Source organism: Geospiza fortis, unplaced genomic scaffold, assembly GCF_000277835.1.
Source record: "Geospiza fortis unplaced genomic scaffold, GeoFor_1.0 scaffold264, whole genome shotgun sequence".
Lineage (NCBI taxonomy): Eukaryota > Metazoa > Chordata > Aves > Passeriformes > Thraupidae > Geospiza > Geospiza fortis.
In genome coordinates this window covers 645,214-661,784 of record NW_005054332.1, presented here as the reverse complement: position 1 = coordinate 661,784, position 16,571 = coordinate 645,214, and the positions used below count along the sequence as shown (strand labels likewise).

At 36.9% G+C, this 16,571-nt stretch overlaps 1 protein-coding gene across 1 annotated transcript in view; it reads left to right on the top strand.

Annotated features, from left to right (window-relative positions):
- COL19A1 (collagen type XIX alpha 1 chain) overlaps nt 1–16,571 on the top strand; it is a 170,211-nt gene that overhangs the window by 1,054 nt on the left and 152,586 nt on the right. The window contains exons 2-4 of the mRNA XM_031057604.1: nt 931–1,057; nt 9,496–9,570; nt 10,079–10,178. Coding sequence (XP_030913464.1) covers nt 967–1,057; nt 9,496–9,570; nt 10,079–10,178 — 266 coding nt within the window. The 5' untranslated portion in view covers nt 931–966. The remainder of the gene's footprint in view (nt 1–930; nt 1,058–9,495; nt 9,571–10,078; nt 10,179–16,571) is intronic.

Genomic DNA, 16,571 nt, shown 5'->3' with positions numbered 1-16,571 from the left:
GCGGCAGCGAGGTGTGGCGGTGTTGGTGATCAGAGCCCTCGAGAAAAGCAGACCTCCGGAGCGGCAGCTCTTCTGAATTCCCGATGCCTGCTTGTAAAGCAGGTGCAGGAAATTAAATGATAATTCATTTGAACATATATTCGCTTTGCTGCTGGTGGGAAGGCTAGAAAAGTTAATCACGATGTAGTTGCTGTCAGTATATGACAGAATAGCTTTCATGATAAATAAGGTGCCTTGCGAAAATAATTATAACAATTGCATCTTAGGTATGTGATTTCCTTTTCTTACAGAAGATGTGATTAGAAAAATATTTGATATTTTCTGTGTTTCATTAAATTCATGTGTATTTATACATCGCAGTTGGCTTAGAAAAAAGCTTTTGTCCTCCAATGACAGTACTGGTTTGTGTCGTTGAAGCCTGTACTTTTGTGAGATTTAAACTAGAAATTCAGTATAGGCAGCTCTAGGCACTTTGCAAGGTGGAGAAATACTGCATTTGTGGTTAAACAATTGCATGTTGCCTTTGTTCCATTTGAGGACTACCTTAGCAGTCACTGTAAGTGTTGTGACGCCAAACAGTTTAACTAATATATTGAATATTGAAAAATAATTTGGGGAGAAATATAAAAGAAAATTAGTAATTACTAATGAAATGAACATTCAGTGCCTTTACAATTAATATCTCCATGTTAGTATTTCTAAGGTGTTACTTCTGCGTTCATTAATAAAGAACTAAAAAGGAGTATATTTATCATTTATTTCCAAACTGGCATAAACCTTTTTTGTAACTCCTTAAACAGATAAATTATACACTTGTATATGACTAACAACTTCCTCTTCACAGTTAAGTTCTTGTTTGCAGCATTCTGACAAGATGAGGTGAGAAGAATAAGACGAGATTGTTCTGAATATGCTTATTTTTTGTTTCAGATTTGTAGCTGTTTGTTCACATGTGTCCAGGGGGAGATGAAGTACATTGGATCCTGCATAGTTTGGCTTTGTATGGCAGTCTTCCTCCTTCCTGTTTCTACTTCTCTGGCTGTCAGTGACCACACAGGTACTTCCATTTTTCTTGTCCATCACAGACCAAAGGCATAAATCTCAGTACTGACAAATTTTTAGCAAATAACAAGAGCACATAGAAAATAAACAATATGAACAAATAAAATTATACAAGGTTATTTTAATCTCTTTTCTGAAATCAACTAAGTTTGAAGCAGTTCCAGAGCAGCCTTTCTGCTTCCTGTGCTTGGAAGATTCATGTTTGGAGGTAATTGTAGTTCCTAGGAGTTTCATTTTGTACTTTTCTTTTCCTACCATACAAAACAAGATTATAAATCAGTTTGCAAAACTTTTGTGAATAAAATCACGTGGCTTTATTAGTGCAGACCAGTTATCACATTGACCTAAACAGTCTAATTCTCATGTTAACTGCACCTATACTTAATCCCTAAACTGGGTCATATATTTCACACAGAGTGAAAAAAAACCCTTTTTTCCTAAGAAGATAGGGGAAAGAAATAGAAAGATATTATATAACTTAAAAGCTGTTTCCCATCTTCTGCACATTTTCTTATATTTCTCTGTTTTCCTCTTTCTTTTACTTTCCACATGTTATCTAGTGTTCTCACTTAAACTCTACATTAACTCTCCAGAATGTGGCAAATTGTGTCTTAAAGACTCATCATATGTGCTTGTCAAATATGGAACATCAGTTTTCTAGAATTACTCAGCCTCAGCAAGTACTCAACTTATTATAATTTTCTACAATTATTAGCGAAAACATGTTTATTGCTATTTAAAATTACTTGGGTTTTTTTCTCAAAAATAAAATTAACTCTTAGTAACATTGCTCCTTTCCAGAAATCTTATGAAAGATAATAGAAACTACACACACAACAACAACTTTGAATTTCAATAATTCATTTATAACTCAGGCCCAAGAAATTTAAAAGTCCATGACTAGGAAAATAATCCTTTTACTACCCCTGGAAAATATAAACAGTAATAATGAATAAATAATAAGTGTAATGTGTGGGCTCTGAGGTAATAATAATGCATTGTGAAGAGCCAAAATTTAAGTCAAAGTCTTTTTCGCCTTATATTTTTAGGGCAGTGAGGCTAAGTGCTCTGCTGATGAATTATTCTTAACCCCTCTGAGAGAGCAAGCCTACATCATAGCTGTGAAATCATTCTGTCTGAAAGAAGATAAATAGGTTTTATTCTGTCATTGCTAGGTAGTGGGTTGCAGAAGGGAAGTTTTTAAAGTGCTAAAATGGTGCAGGTACAGAAGGTTCGCTAGCGATATAGACTGAAAAATGTTAAAACAAAAATCCAGGAAGCATTGTCTCTTTTCTTTTATATTTTTTTCCCTAATGAAATGATGCCTTAGTAAAAGTTGGGCCAGCCACAGAAGATGTGGCAGATACACTGAACTGCGAATAAACAGTGTATCTGATCTGTGTGGTACATTCTGTTAGAAGTTTGTAGCTAAGCAGCCCATGGTGAAGTTGCAGTTTTCCTTAGCCTGATTGCCACAAATATATCAAATATGGGTCCAATTGAACTGCTAGGAAGAAAAGGAGAGGTTGAACCTCTCCTGTGAATAACTGAGGGTGTGCACTTGAAAGAGGCTTCTTCAGTTTGTGGAGGTACAGGCAGATGGTAAGGAATAACAAGCTGATAGCTGCCAGCTTGAGCAGCTCTGCCAACAGCAGGTGTGTGAGTTAAGCCCAGAGATAAACTTCACTTGATAAGAGGAAAGAGACTCCAGTAGAGTTTGCAGGAATGGTTACCATTTGAAAAAGAAATGTGAGTTATAGACCAGAAAGCAGGAGTTGGGAAAGGATGGACCCAGAAGTGGAGCAGTGGTAAAAGTGGTACAGATCCTTCTGCCAACCTTTTGTTACTCTCCTCTGTTCAGCTGAACTGAGTCTTCTGTGTGGCGAAGTTGTCTTGCTCCAGTTTTATAATTTGTATGCAGGTGAATCTGTTACAAATTTGAAATCTGCTTTCTTAATGGAGAGGGTAATATCTAAAGGTTTGGGGTTTTTTTCCCGTCTTGTATTCAGTTGTTCTTTCTTGGGCCTTTGTTCCCTCCCGTGTACAAGTTCCTTTTAAATCAGCATCTGTCCTTCAATACCTGCCTAGAAGGTATTTTTGGTTTTCTTCCTTCAACAATATATACATAGCATTTATTTCTCTGGGCTAAAATGGAAACTTTTCCAGCAAAGCACATTTAGGTAGGATCTGAAATTATTATATTTACACCTTGAAATTTCTCACCCAATCTACTTGAATCTAAAGGAATGGCTTCAAATACATGGAAAAGTGTAGACTAGAATTAATTTGAGGGTGGTGAGAGAAGGAAGTGTGTTAGGGGAAGGATTGATTTGGGCTTCTGAGCAGACATGCTGAATATACTTTGACTTATTCATGGGACCAATATTGTAATGAATAAATACCAGAATTGAAAAAAGCATTGGAGGCTGAGAGAGTATGCTGGATCTTCTTGGAGCAGTCCACCTTAGGCTCTGAGGGTGCCAGTAAGCATTAGATTCACACAGAAGATTTCTTTCAGTTCTCATGTTTTGATATGCTTCGTGTTCATTAGAAGGAAGCACTCACTTCCCATGATGGGGTATAGCAAATCTGAGGGGAGAGAGTTCAGGAGTTTTCCAGAGGCATATTTTTGATCTGACTGCAAGCATACTTTCTTCATGTTGTCAACTTATTGGGAATATTTGGCATTTGAGTGTGGACGTTAGCTCTTTCTGTAGTGACACATGAAGTTCTAACTTGATCATTCTTGACAGTTTTATATTAAGTATATTACTATTCTGTTTCATTCCCAGATCATTGCTTCTTTTTCAACTTTCTTTTACAATTAGAGTTTTTTAAAGCCACTTGCTAATCCATGAAAAATGTAGTATAAACAGAGTGCTGGGACTAATAGGCATGGTGAATTTTCCTTGTCTTTTGACATGGAACATGCTGTGAAAAGTATTGGCTACGGATCATGATTTTGGATAGGCACTTTAGCCCAAATACAGTGAGTGATTTCAAGTATGCAAATCAGTTCAGCTTTTTGGTTTTAATGTTTTAGTACAGCTAGATACTTCTCCAAATCAATATAATGACCCTACAGTATCTCTCATATACAATGTCTTCATAGTCCTGATATCCCCATCTGACCTGGCCTTGAATGTTTCCAGGGATGGGCCATCTACCACCTCTCTGGGCAACCTATTCCAGTGTTTCACCACCATTATTGTCAAGTCTAATCTAAATCTAACTTCTTTTATTTAAAACCATTAGCCCTTGTCCTGTCACAGCAGGTCCTGATGACAAGTCTGTACCCATCTTTCTTACAGGCCCACTGGCTAGAAGGATGTAGTAAGGTTCCCCTGGAGCCTTCTCAGGCTGAAAACCTTAGTTCTCAGGAGAGATGCCCCAGCTCTCTGATCGTTTTTGTGGCCTTCCTTTGCACCTGTTCCAGCAGGTCCACGTCTTTTTTGTGCTGGGGCCCTGGAGTTGGATGCAGTAGTCAGGGTGGGGGGTTTTTCATGAGAGCTGATAGGCAGAATCACTTCTCTTGATCTGCTAGCCATGCCTCTTTAGATGTAGCCCAGGGTATGATTGGCTTTCTGGGATGTGAGCGCACATTGTCAGCTCATCTCCAGCTTTTCACCCATCAGTATTCTCAAAGCCTTCTTGTCAGGGCTGCTCTCAATTCCTTCAACCCTCAGCCTGTTTTGATACTGAGCATTGCCCAGGTGCAGCATCTCATGAGGTTGTTGAACCTCACAAGATTCCTATGAGCCCAATTCTCAAACTTGTCCTGGTCCCTCTGGATGACATCCTGTCCTTCAGGCATGTCAACTGCATCACTCAGCTTGGTGTCATCTGCAAATGTGCTGAGGGTGCACTCAATCCCTTAATCTTTGTCATTAATTAATTAAATAACATTGATCCCAAACGGGACACCACTTGCTACTGTTTTCCATCTGGAGACTGAGGAATTGACCACTCCCCTCTGGATGTGACTGTCCAACCAACTTGTCATTCTCTGAGCAGTCCGCACAGCAAGTCCCAACCTCTACAATTCAGAGATATTGTGGGGATCATGTCAAAGGCCTTGCAGAAATCCAGATGACATCCATAGCTCTTCTTCAAAGGCCTTGCAGAAATCCAGATGACGTCCGTAGCTCTTCCCTTGTCCACTGATGCAGTCACTCCATTGTGCAAGGCCGCTGAGTTAGTCATGCAAGACTTGCCCTTGGTGAAGTGGTGCTGGTTGTCTCGATGAAGTTGAGAGGTGTGTTGAGTGTGTTGAAGTTGAGAAGTTGAAGCTGAGTGGTGCTGGTTGTCTCAAATAATATGAAGTACTGCTTTTCACTACTTAGTCTTCTTCATGGGAGAATATAGTTCCCCAGGGGCCTAGTATGAGTATCCTAATCCTTGAACTCTGTTTCTTGGATTTCTTATTTCTGCCTGCCAATGCTGTTACATTACTTCATAACCATCTAAATAGTCACCAGACTTGAAGTTGACTTCTTTACTGTATCGCGTTCCCTTCATTCTTCCCACCCTTGTCTTAATTAACATATACATTGTAATGTGATACAATCTTCTTTACAGAGTAAAATAACAGAACATAAAAAAATCACATGCCTGTATACTTGAGGCTAGAGATATGTGAGAAATCTGAATTCTTGACCTTGAAAGCAAGCCAGCTGGATCTGCTTATCTTCATTATGAATATGTTTGAGGTGGGCTTACTGGATATCATTGCTGATATTTGCAAGCGTGTGGCTAGGTCTGGAGAGGTTACCTGTGTCTGTGTGTTTATGAAGCCTGATCCATGTATGGGAAGTATGAGAAAAATCTTGGGTAATATGGGTTTCTGCCTGCAGCTTGAGTTGACACAGGATGTGGGTATTCATTCGGCTGGGCTTTGCTGTTTGGCCACATTCACTGGTGCGGTCATGGTTACTGATGCAAGCTTCAGTGCCTTTGCAGTGTGTATGTCAGCAGTGGCAGATGGCAGCTAAAAACTTCACCTGAATGTGAAGTTTGGTTATAAAGTAGCAGATGGGTACTTGTGATGTGAATCTAGCCATTACAGGTTACACTAATCTGGAGAAGCCAAGACTGCGCATTGGAAGTTTCAGTTCCCGCTCAGGAAGTGCACACAAGAGATATCTGTAAGAGGGAGACTGAGGCACACACCACAGTCTCTTCTGTCCTCGTTTGCATGGAATGGAAAGCTGAGCATGGTGCCTAGATGGAAGTTGCAGTGTGCTTCAACAGGTGTCCTGATCATTTCAGGAATTTGGAACACGCCATCGCATGTTGCAACAGATATGTCTAGCAATGCCTTTTGTTTTTTTTTAATTATGCTATTAGAAAAAAAAACAAAAAATTCTTACTAGTCTTAGTAATGAGAGAGAAGACAATGATCTGTGATGTACCTGCTTGGTCTGAATAAATTAATATTTTCAAGATTATTGGATTGATTTTATATAATAAGCTCATAGCTAGAACTCATTGATTATAAAGATCCAGGCCAACTTTTTTGTATGGGTAGGTAAAGATATCATTAATTTAAAGATACGTTAACTTGACCTATGATATCTCTGGTTTGATATGAATTTTTTAGTTCAGTCCACACAGATGCAGTTTTATCATGTGCAGGGCAATCTAGTGTATAAATGTAAGCTTGTTCATCTTACTATTTCATGAATTTCATGATAATGTTTTTTAACAGGCTGGGTAGATTCATAGTTTCTCACTGGATTAACAGCAAGAGTTTATCTTGTTCTTTTTCTTTCCTGAATATCTTCATGTAGACCTTGTCATTTAGCTGCCCACATGTTGAATGGGCAAACTGCCTGTTTTGTCTCAGCCTGAAGAAAATTTAAGGATCTGCTAGCAGTCTAAAAATCATGGAAGAGGTGAACTATATAAGCTGTAACTGCAGAAAGAATTTTCATCACTCTATAGTAATGAAAGTTGTCAGTCTGAGTATGGAGAGAGTTTAGCCTTGTTATTTGAGAGTTTTGCCTTAACTCTCTGGTTGAAGGAATAGCACTGAACTAAAGGAGTGCATCAGCAGCATGCAATAGAGGATTCACTGTAACTCTTTCAGTTCTTTTGGGGATGTGAAATACAAATAAATAACCAACACTTAAATGGCCTGTCTATGCTGTGACTGTTGTGCCACTGATAAAAATAGGTCCACGGTCCAGTCTGTGGCATGTGAGGAATCATCGCTATCATCTGGATAGCACAAAAATTAAGGCTTGAGTCTTTATTTGGAAGAAAGTGGCTGTGGGGAATAGGCTCAAACTTTCTAGTCTTCCACTGCTCAACACTCAAGTAAGTTATAGCTGGGAAAAAAACAAAAAAGCACACTTGTGTCCCAAGTTCTCTAAAGCTTACATCAGTTTAGGGTAAAATCAGCAATAAATACTCTTTGCCTGCTCTTATAAGTACTGCCAAGGATTTAACCAAAAAGAGAATCTACCTTGAAATTTATTGAAAATTTTTGAAAAAGGCCCTTAGGAAACCTGTAGATTTAAGAAAAAAACATATGTCCATGTATGTCTGACATTCTTTTGTGACTTCAGCCATAAATGGCTTCCTTTATGTCAGCTTATTTCTTAGAGCTATAGTTATATAAATGTACCCTAACAGCATTCATTGGTTTAGAGTGGCTGTGCATAGAATTCTATGGTTTAATAATCTGTATTTGATTGAAAGCTGAGGTTTGTAAACTAAAGGGTATCTAAGGTGAGCCTGTTTCTGTCCCATGTGTGTATATAGCAACTGGTGTATCGAAATTGCTATGTTACTGTGTAATTCCAGCAAATGCTTTTCTCACTGTAGAAAACTTCCTGCTAACCAAGAATGATGAAAGATTTCACTTCAGAGTTTTCAACATGAATATTCTTTACAGTTTGGTGTCTTTTCCGGGGAATGGGAATTTACAGAATTTTTCATGCATATATTTCATCTCATTTATCATGAAACTCTATCTGTACAGGGAAAAACATGCATATCCATGTATTTATGGATCTATATGAGAGAAAGAAAAAATTTATTCTCTGAGAGCCTTAGAAGTAAATTAATTTATCTGTGATGTTACCTGTAGTAGTCAGTTGTTAGTTGTAACTCTAATTTTACATGTGAAGCACATGGAGCTTAATGAATCTTACAAAAAAAAAGCGTTTCACCCAGTCTGTTCTTTAAATAGTTGACATAGTTTTCATTAACCATATTATCAGGGTGTGTCTTTATGTCTGTATTATATGATAATATTTTCACTTTTACTAGTTATTTCCAATTAGCCATTCTTAATTGAGATCAAATTCTGAAATATATTTAATAGTGTTTAAGAGTTTTGAAGGATAATATGCTTTCTACATAACTACAGAAGTTATGAATGAAAAATTCATTCATACAGAATGACAAATTTCACAGGCTTTAAGATTACAAATATAGCTATTTTTAATACCAATGTTTGATCTGGATGCTCTCATGAAACATTCAAATATAGATGATTTCCAGGTTAATGGTAGGACATTCCTTACTTTTTTCATTGAACTAATGGTTCAGAAAGTGCCTTGACCTTCACTGCTCAGCATCTTCAGATACACCTGGGACATCTTTTCAGTTTCATCAGCTCACAAAGCTCTGTGCTTGATAAACTGACAGGCCAAATATCATAACTTGTCATCTTTGATTTACTAGGTTTTTTTTAGAATTTAGCAGGGCTATTTGCAAAACTTGTTAAATAGCAAGCCTTATTTCAGACCCCTGCACAAAAGTGACATTTTCCTGTATTTCCTTCTTAAAAGTGGACATTCTTGTATATCTATTAAAAAAGAGCATAAAGGACTTAGTGCAAGTAAGAAGTGATAATAATTAATATTGCATATTAATAATACAGCGTCTTATCTAAGGGTTCAGTTAGATTTAACCTCAGTTTACAGTGTTCCAAATTTTAGAATATTCTGTTTGCTTACCAAAATACTTTGGTCCAGACTACTCCCCTACTTAATTTTTGTCCTTTTTTCCCCAAAATACAGTATTGTTTCATATTCATGAATGGGGGAAATATTTTCTAGTAATATAGTGAGAAATACAATAAGAACTTGGAACAGATATTACTGCTTTATAGAGTGTTATAAATGGGAACATCATGGTAAGAATTTAATGGTTTTCTTCTGGCTATATTGTTTATATGAACTTTAACCACAGGCAGCTGAATTAAAAGGCAATACAAATTCTATCTGTTTATATTATTGGAAGTGTAGTATAAAATTTGCTCTTGTTTAGATTTTGTAACTTGGTTTATTGCTGCTTTTCATATCCAAAAGCAACAAAAATAAACATTTCTGTCAATATTACCATAACTGCCATGGTAGTTTGTTCAATTCCTGTTAGTTTGATACCATTTTACCATAGATACTAAACTGTGTTCTCTTGAAGGTGCTGTGTGTCCTTTAATGAAAACTGTTTCCCGTCATCTCAAACAAATCAACAGAGACAGTCGTGGTGTATCAGGTAAATGACTAAGCTAATATGGATATCTGTATTAATTAGCTGCTAATGATTGCTGGATGTAATTATAATCTGACTGAAGCTGGCTTTAAAATTGAAAGGTTAGGACAGAATGCCATCCCCAAGCACCAAAAGCTGCTGCTGCTCCCAGGAAGGTGGTAGCATCCCAGAATATGTTTTTCCCCAAAAATATTGGTTCAAGTTCAGCAGCCACGCCAATTTCCATGTTTTTTTCCAATCATCCTGCATTGTTATCAATTCAGATGATAAAAAAACTAGCCAATTCATTTTTCAGGTTTTAAAGTCATCTACCAAGTGAATTTCACATGAATAGTTCTAATAAAATAAATATTGAAAGTTTTTCTGACTTCAAGTTCTACTTTTCAAAATATCTTGTCAGTCTATATTCTAGAAATGCTAATATGCTTGTATTCAAGTATGCTAAAATTATTTTTTACTTACAGTATTTGAATTCCATTATAATTGTATTGTATTGTGTTCTATTTTACAGGGTTTGATCTGGCAGAAAGCTTTTCTTTAAGGCAAACATCTTGTGGTGGGGAAAAGATCTGCTTTAAACTGGGAAGTGCACCTCTCATTAGAGATACAAGGTAAGATACTACTTTCATTCTTAGCTTTTAAAAGATAGAGCTCAAACTCAATGCTACTAATTAACTGGATCACTGAACATGCATCCAAAGAATGCCACAGAAAGCAGTATGGCCGTTTTTAGGCTTTTTTCAGTTTTTTTCTGTGGGAAGCATTTTGATTTTGGTGTGCTGTCCTTCTGGAATCAGGAAGTACATAGGTAGTAAGTTAATTGTGAATAGCGCTTTCTCAAATCATGATTCTAATACTGAAAATTCCACTGTTAATACATTAATATTTATAAAACAAAGGAAACTTATAACTTTCATGGTATGACAGGAAGTATTATACTAATGTCCTCTCAGTGAAGTTGTCTGTCCTCTCTCTCACTACTGCTGTCAAGATCAAAAAGAGAGTATCACCATTTCCTTGAATGCTATTTTTTAAAATTTTCCTGGTATTCACATTTTGCCTTTGAGCAGCAACAGAATAGTGGGCACTCGGTGTAGAGGAGAAAGTAGGCAAAATCCTATTCTAATGCAGGGTGGGATGAAAAGCAGAGACTGCACGAAAAATCAAAAGGACAGTGAAAGAGAGCAGGGCACAATTGGATTGGATGGACTTCAGTTTGCATAGGGACAAGGAAATGCCAAGAAGCAGTTAGGAATGTAGTTTCAAGTTCCCTGAGCTCAGTGGAGAGAGAGGATCATCTCAGAGCTTCTTGGTTGAGATGTGCTCTGAGTCATGGGACTGTGGTTTCTGTACAGCGTGTTCCTGGGATGACGAGGGAAGCAACTGTATTCCCATGTCTTCAGGTTGGGTATTTTCTGTTGCAAGAGGTCTGGCTCCAGCTTGCCTAGTAAAATAACACACCTGGCCCTTGGACTTCCCCTTTGCTTGGATCCTGGGCATAGCACAGAGGGACTCTGAGGCCAGGGGGAAGGAAGAAGAGGAGAGTTGGAGGCAACCAGACACAAAACAAATGATTTTTGTGGGAGGAGTGTGACTACGGAAAGAATTTATCTAGCAATTTAGAACATTTAGGATCTCTAAGTTTTTCTGATATATTAGATACTGTAAGTGCAAATTTTTGTGTTTGTGTAATTGTGCAAAATTAAACTAATCACGCTCTTTTTAAAAATACATTGGATGCTATGGAAGGAAAATTGGACAAAATTACTTGAGACAAAGAGTGCTCTTCTTTTATTAGGACCTTTCCAAAATTATCCAAATTGTCTTTAGAAGTGTAACAGGAGATAGTAGGTACCAATCATTAATGTCTTTACTAAAAATATTTTGAGATTTTTAATAAGAAAACTTTCCTTTAAAAAAAATTATTATTTTTTCCTTTTTTTTACAAGCCTTTTTTTCCAATTTATAGGAATTTTAGGGAAACATGAGACTGTAGAAAGGTAGAAATTCGTGGAAATAACAAAAAATGTGGAGCAATTTTCCTTTATGAATAAGAAGCTAAGCAGTGCTAAGAAATGCATCTTTTGAACCGACTTTATTTTGAAACAGTGAGAAAATTAGTGCCAAAAATGGAACAGAGAGGAGATAGAAATTACAAAAGGGTTAATTATTTAAAATTCATATTACTTTGAGGTAAAATTCTTGATTCAAAGTATTGATTTCTAAGAATTTCTGAGTGTTTTCAGAAGTGGCCTGAGAGGTCATGTTGAGGTTAAAAACATAAAGTTTTTTCTTAACTTTATTTAGTAGACCTGAATACTAGTGTCTTTTTTTCTTCTTTTGAAAACAGTTTATTAATGAAGGCAATGAAAATGGGGAATTCACATGGCTGATAGCTGTGACCTAGCAAAGCCTAACTATCAGCTATTGCAAGGAAAGTCACAATGATTGTTTTGTTTGGCTTTTTTTTTTTACTATATATTTTTTCCTATATTGTATGTCATCAGCTTTTTGAAAGGAGAGAAAAATGGCTATCTGGTTTTTCCTCATTTTCAGTGTAACTTGGGCAGGGGCTAAAGAATTTCAGTTAGGAGTAAACCTGGGAGGGAGGTGGCTTGGCTTTCATGGTCTCTTGGTTTTCACATTCCTCGCTGTCCCTGTTATTTTATTCTGTGTATCCCCATTAAAGATGTAAAATGAAAGAGAAAATCTTTCTAGTTTTCCCTAGAAATATGCATCTCTAATGGATGAAAAATTTAGCTGGATGAAGCAACTGAGATGATTAATAAAATGCATATCAGTGCCAATATATGAATAAAATTAGGCAGAAAAAATGAATATAGTTAGGCAGAAAATTAATACTGTGTTATTGACGATAATGAGGTACAAGATAAGATTTTCAGTCAGCTTGCTGTGCAAGTAAGTAATACCTCATACATATATACCTTCCTGAACAATGAAAGGGTTAAAACTATTTTCAATAACATGCAAGCACTGCAGAATTTCTAAAATTAAATCCTTGTTATTCATGGCAATAATCTTGCTCATCCTTTATTAACCTTTCTTCGCGCAAATGCATGTCATTAAAAGATGAATTCTGTTCTTAATTATTTCAGTTTGTTGAATATAAAATCTTCTCTCAAAATCTTTCTGATATTGAGAGAAAACCTCGGACAAATAGTTTTTAAAAATTTTGTTTTAAGTGTGTTGCTTTTTAAACTCTTCTGAAGTATTAGGATGGTTTTTTAAAATAAGGGCAGTGAAGAGCACGAAGTTGGGTTTTGGGTTTTTACATGGTAGGGTTACAATAAAGGATAGTCAGAAACTTGGGTATCTGTCATCATAACCTTATAATTTACTATCTCAGTTACCTATGTACAAGATCTTTTAATTAATTATTATTATTTAAACCTACTTCTCTTACATTATGTCGGGTTGCGTGGTTCCAGACTCCTTGTGTTATTAGATGGCTTTAGGGATCATTCTGCCTCAGAAAATATTTCAGTAGACGTGGTGTGCAGTAAGCAGCAGAACAGTGTTTGTTATCCATCCTGCAGGAAATTGAGAGTATCTGATTAAGCTGACTAGCAAGTATCAAGTAACTTGGCACATCTCCTCTTGCATTTCATTCATTCAGTTGTAGTGTGGGTAATAGAAAGCTATGCTGTGCCATTTTTCTTCTCTGATGCCATTTTGGTTTTTTTCAATGGACCTGGAGTAGGGTTTCACCTATTTATATGTTGTAAATAATTTACAATGCACTGTCAGCTTGGGAAATTGATTATGTTTATTTATGTTGGACTTCAGCTGTAGGTCTTTCTCTTTTTTCGTGGCACAGTTCTGTATATATTTTGTCTTGTGATAACAGATGGATAGCTCTTATGCTTTATGTAAATGGCTGTGAAATATTAATGTAATGCCAGTAATACTTTTCTTATTAAAACTTTGAATTGCTTATTGAAGTTCTCAGTGAACTTTAACAGAACTTATTCCTGAGGAAAGCAGTGTAACAGAGCTTTTGAGTCATAAACTTGTAGTAAAGTGCTGTTAGGCAGACAGTCTAATTATATAGTCATAATCACACCACAGAATCATAGAATAATAGTAACTATATAATGGTTTAGTTTTATCTCAACAAATACCTTATAGAGTCATATTTCTTCTCCAGACTTCAGCATGTACTGCCCATGTAGTGTATCCCAGTGTGGCACAGAGTTTGCTGATAAAGGAGAACAGGGCTCTGTGCTGGTAGCATTCCTTTAGAACTGGCAGCAGTATTCAGTACTTCTGGACATGAAACCTTTTAGGCTAATCTTTGCTCTTCAGTTGCCTTAAATGGCTCTACGATAAATTAATTTCACTGTCTCTCTAAAGACGCGTCAGACATCAGTTGCTCCTCATTCGCACTTTTCTGCGGTGCTGGTGGGCCTTTTTTTCCTCTTCTGAAAGCACCAATAAAGGCGATAATAAGCTGGTTTCATCTGAGTTTCAGAATGTTTTTGAAATGGATGTTCATGGTTAGCAAATCTTCATGGCACAGTCACAGCTTTCTTATTTTGTAGTTTGTTTGGCTTGACAAACCACATTAATTTACTGAGGAGATTATCATAGCTGGCTGTTAAATGATCTGAGTTACAGCAGTTGGGGTTACTCTCACGACTCTTTTAGGAATTCTTCCCCTTTCTTTGTAAGATACTACAAAGGAGCTTGGATTTTGACTGTATTTGGACTACAAGCTCCACCAGCAAAGTTGTTACTCACTGCTGCCAGAAGAGCTGTGGCTTGGGCCATGTTTCAGAGAAAGTGTTTCACTTCCTTGGGATGTCTAGTTAATGGAGGAAGAAATACTGTTCCCATTTGCCTCAGTAAATTCCAGGCAGGAGGATTCTTTCTGCTAAGAACAGAAATTGGTGATGAATAATATTTATGTGGGGTTTTCTGATTGTTTCTACTGCTAACCTTTTTAATTGCAAAAAAAAATGTGGAGGGAATTCCATTTTCCTAGAGCACAGCTGGCATCAGGTGAGGAGGGTTCTGTGCTCATGATTTTGCAACCATTTGCTTTGCTGTTTGTCTCTGGCTGTATCTGCTGAGACCACTCTCTTCACCAAACTAAAAAATATTGGCTTCCTTTCATAAACTTCAGCTCTCCATGAAGGTCCTCATGGGCATGACTTTTTATTATTTTTGTACATGGCATTTGTTTCGAACATCAGAGTTAGTTTCAACAGTCTTCTTGAAAAACATTTTTAAGATGCATTTTAGGAAGTTTTATACATTTTTCCTATAAATGGTATGGAATAGATACATGGGATAATCCCTGGTTTCCAAAACAATTCACTGAAGACTTTTAAAGTGTGACTGAAAATGGCAATGAGGTATTATCCCAGTTTTGAGACAGCAGCTACAATTATTCAAACCAGCTTTTATCTGTGCTCACACAAAATCCTGCTAGCCTTTGGTCTATTAAAATATTAGATGGTTATACAAGAAAACACCTCTCCTTTACTATATCACACATTTATTTGAGGTCATTTGAGCAGTTGGAGCCAACAATGCTGACTGAAATGTCTGGTATTTTAGTTGCAGGGTATTTTCAAGAAAAAGGCCTTGCCTTTGGAATTTGCTTCCTGAGTGTGGGAGCCTGAATGTAGTACAATTTCTGATCTTTCTTCAGGTCTTTTAAAGCAGTGGATCAGAAACTGTAGTGATTCAAACTTTCTTTTATCCTGAAATAGTATATTTTGTGTTTATTTCCAGAAACTTCAACATTTACTCTATTTCAGAAATTAAAAAGAAGGAAAATACAGTGATTATTGTTGAAAGAATAAATTGGTGTTGTACCCACCTTGTAAATACCAATTATTTAATTTCACAGCTAAGGAGAAAAATGGAGCTTCTTACCATGTAAAATGACAGACCAATTCTTCTTTTAAAGAATAATCATCTGTCAGTGTCTTTCTGCATTTGGGGGCTTGTATCTACCTGAAAATTTACAAGAAATATGGCAATTTTTATAAAATTAAACATTCAGGTATTAATGGATTTTGATGTCCATATTAGTTTGAATCATCCTACAATATAACATGTAATTTACTATGCAGAAAGAATTGGGAAAACAAAGGCAAAGACAGAGGTGGCAGAGGGGAAGAGTACATTTAAAAATGTATAGCACTTACATTAAAAGCACACTGTGAGGGAACAGAGAGTTAGAAAATCTTTTTAAATCAAGCTACTGACTGTAACAAATTAGAATTCTTTGATATGTAGTGTGTTCCCCTGAGAGTGGAGCACTTAGTGGAGCAGTGTCATACCAGCTGAAATTGGTAAAACACTGTTGGATGAAGCAGTGTTCATCTTTTTATTTCCTAGTGATGATGTTCTTGCTGTAAAGCACTTGCAAATAAAGGGAAGAGGCTTTTGTGCGGTGTATACTTTAAGGGCACTGCTCCACAGCGAGAGTGTGCAGGAGACAAGCAGTGTTTGTGTGGAATCCCATGTGCCTCATGGCAGGCCATAAACAAATCCAAATAAACAAAGCCAGAAATATTATTTGGAAGAGAATAAAATTAGGAGCTTGCTTTCACAGCACCCATCTCATCTCTCAGCCTCATCTCACTTCCTCCACATCAGCATCAGCCTCTCTGTTCAGTGAGGCTGGCGGCTGATCCCTGTGACTGCCATCTGAGCAGTCACAGTGGGGAAGGAGCAGGATAGGCTGCCCCCAACCCCAGCAGCACTGCCTTTAGCTAAAACAAACCCTGAAACTCTGCCTTGAGTTTTTAATGGTTTAACCTGCCCTGTGGAAAACAATCCCAGTGTTCTGATTGAAACAGCGGCATCTGCAATTTCACTTTTGCTATGTATTCCTGTAGGGAATTCCTTTCTATTTTCATCTGAAATGGATGCCAAAACCATGTTTCAGTTTTCTAAAACATAGATTTTCATAGATACTGCAACTGCAAGACAAAGTTGTTGTGTTATTTGATTTCTAGATTCAGCAG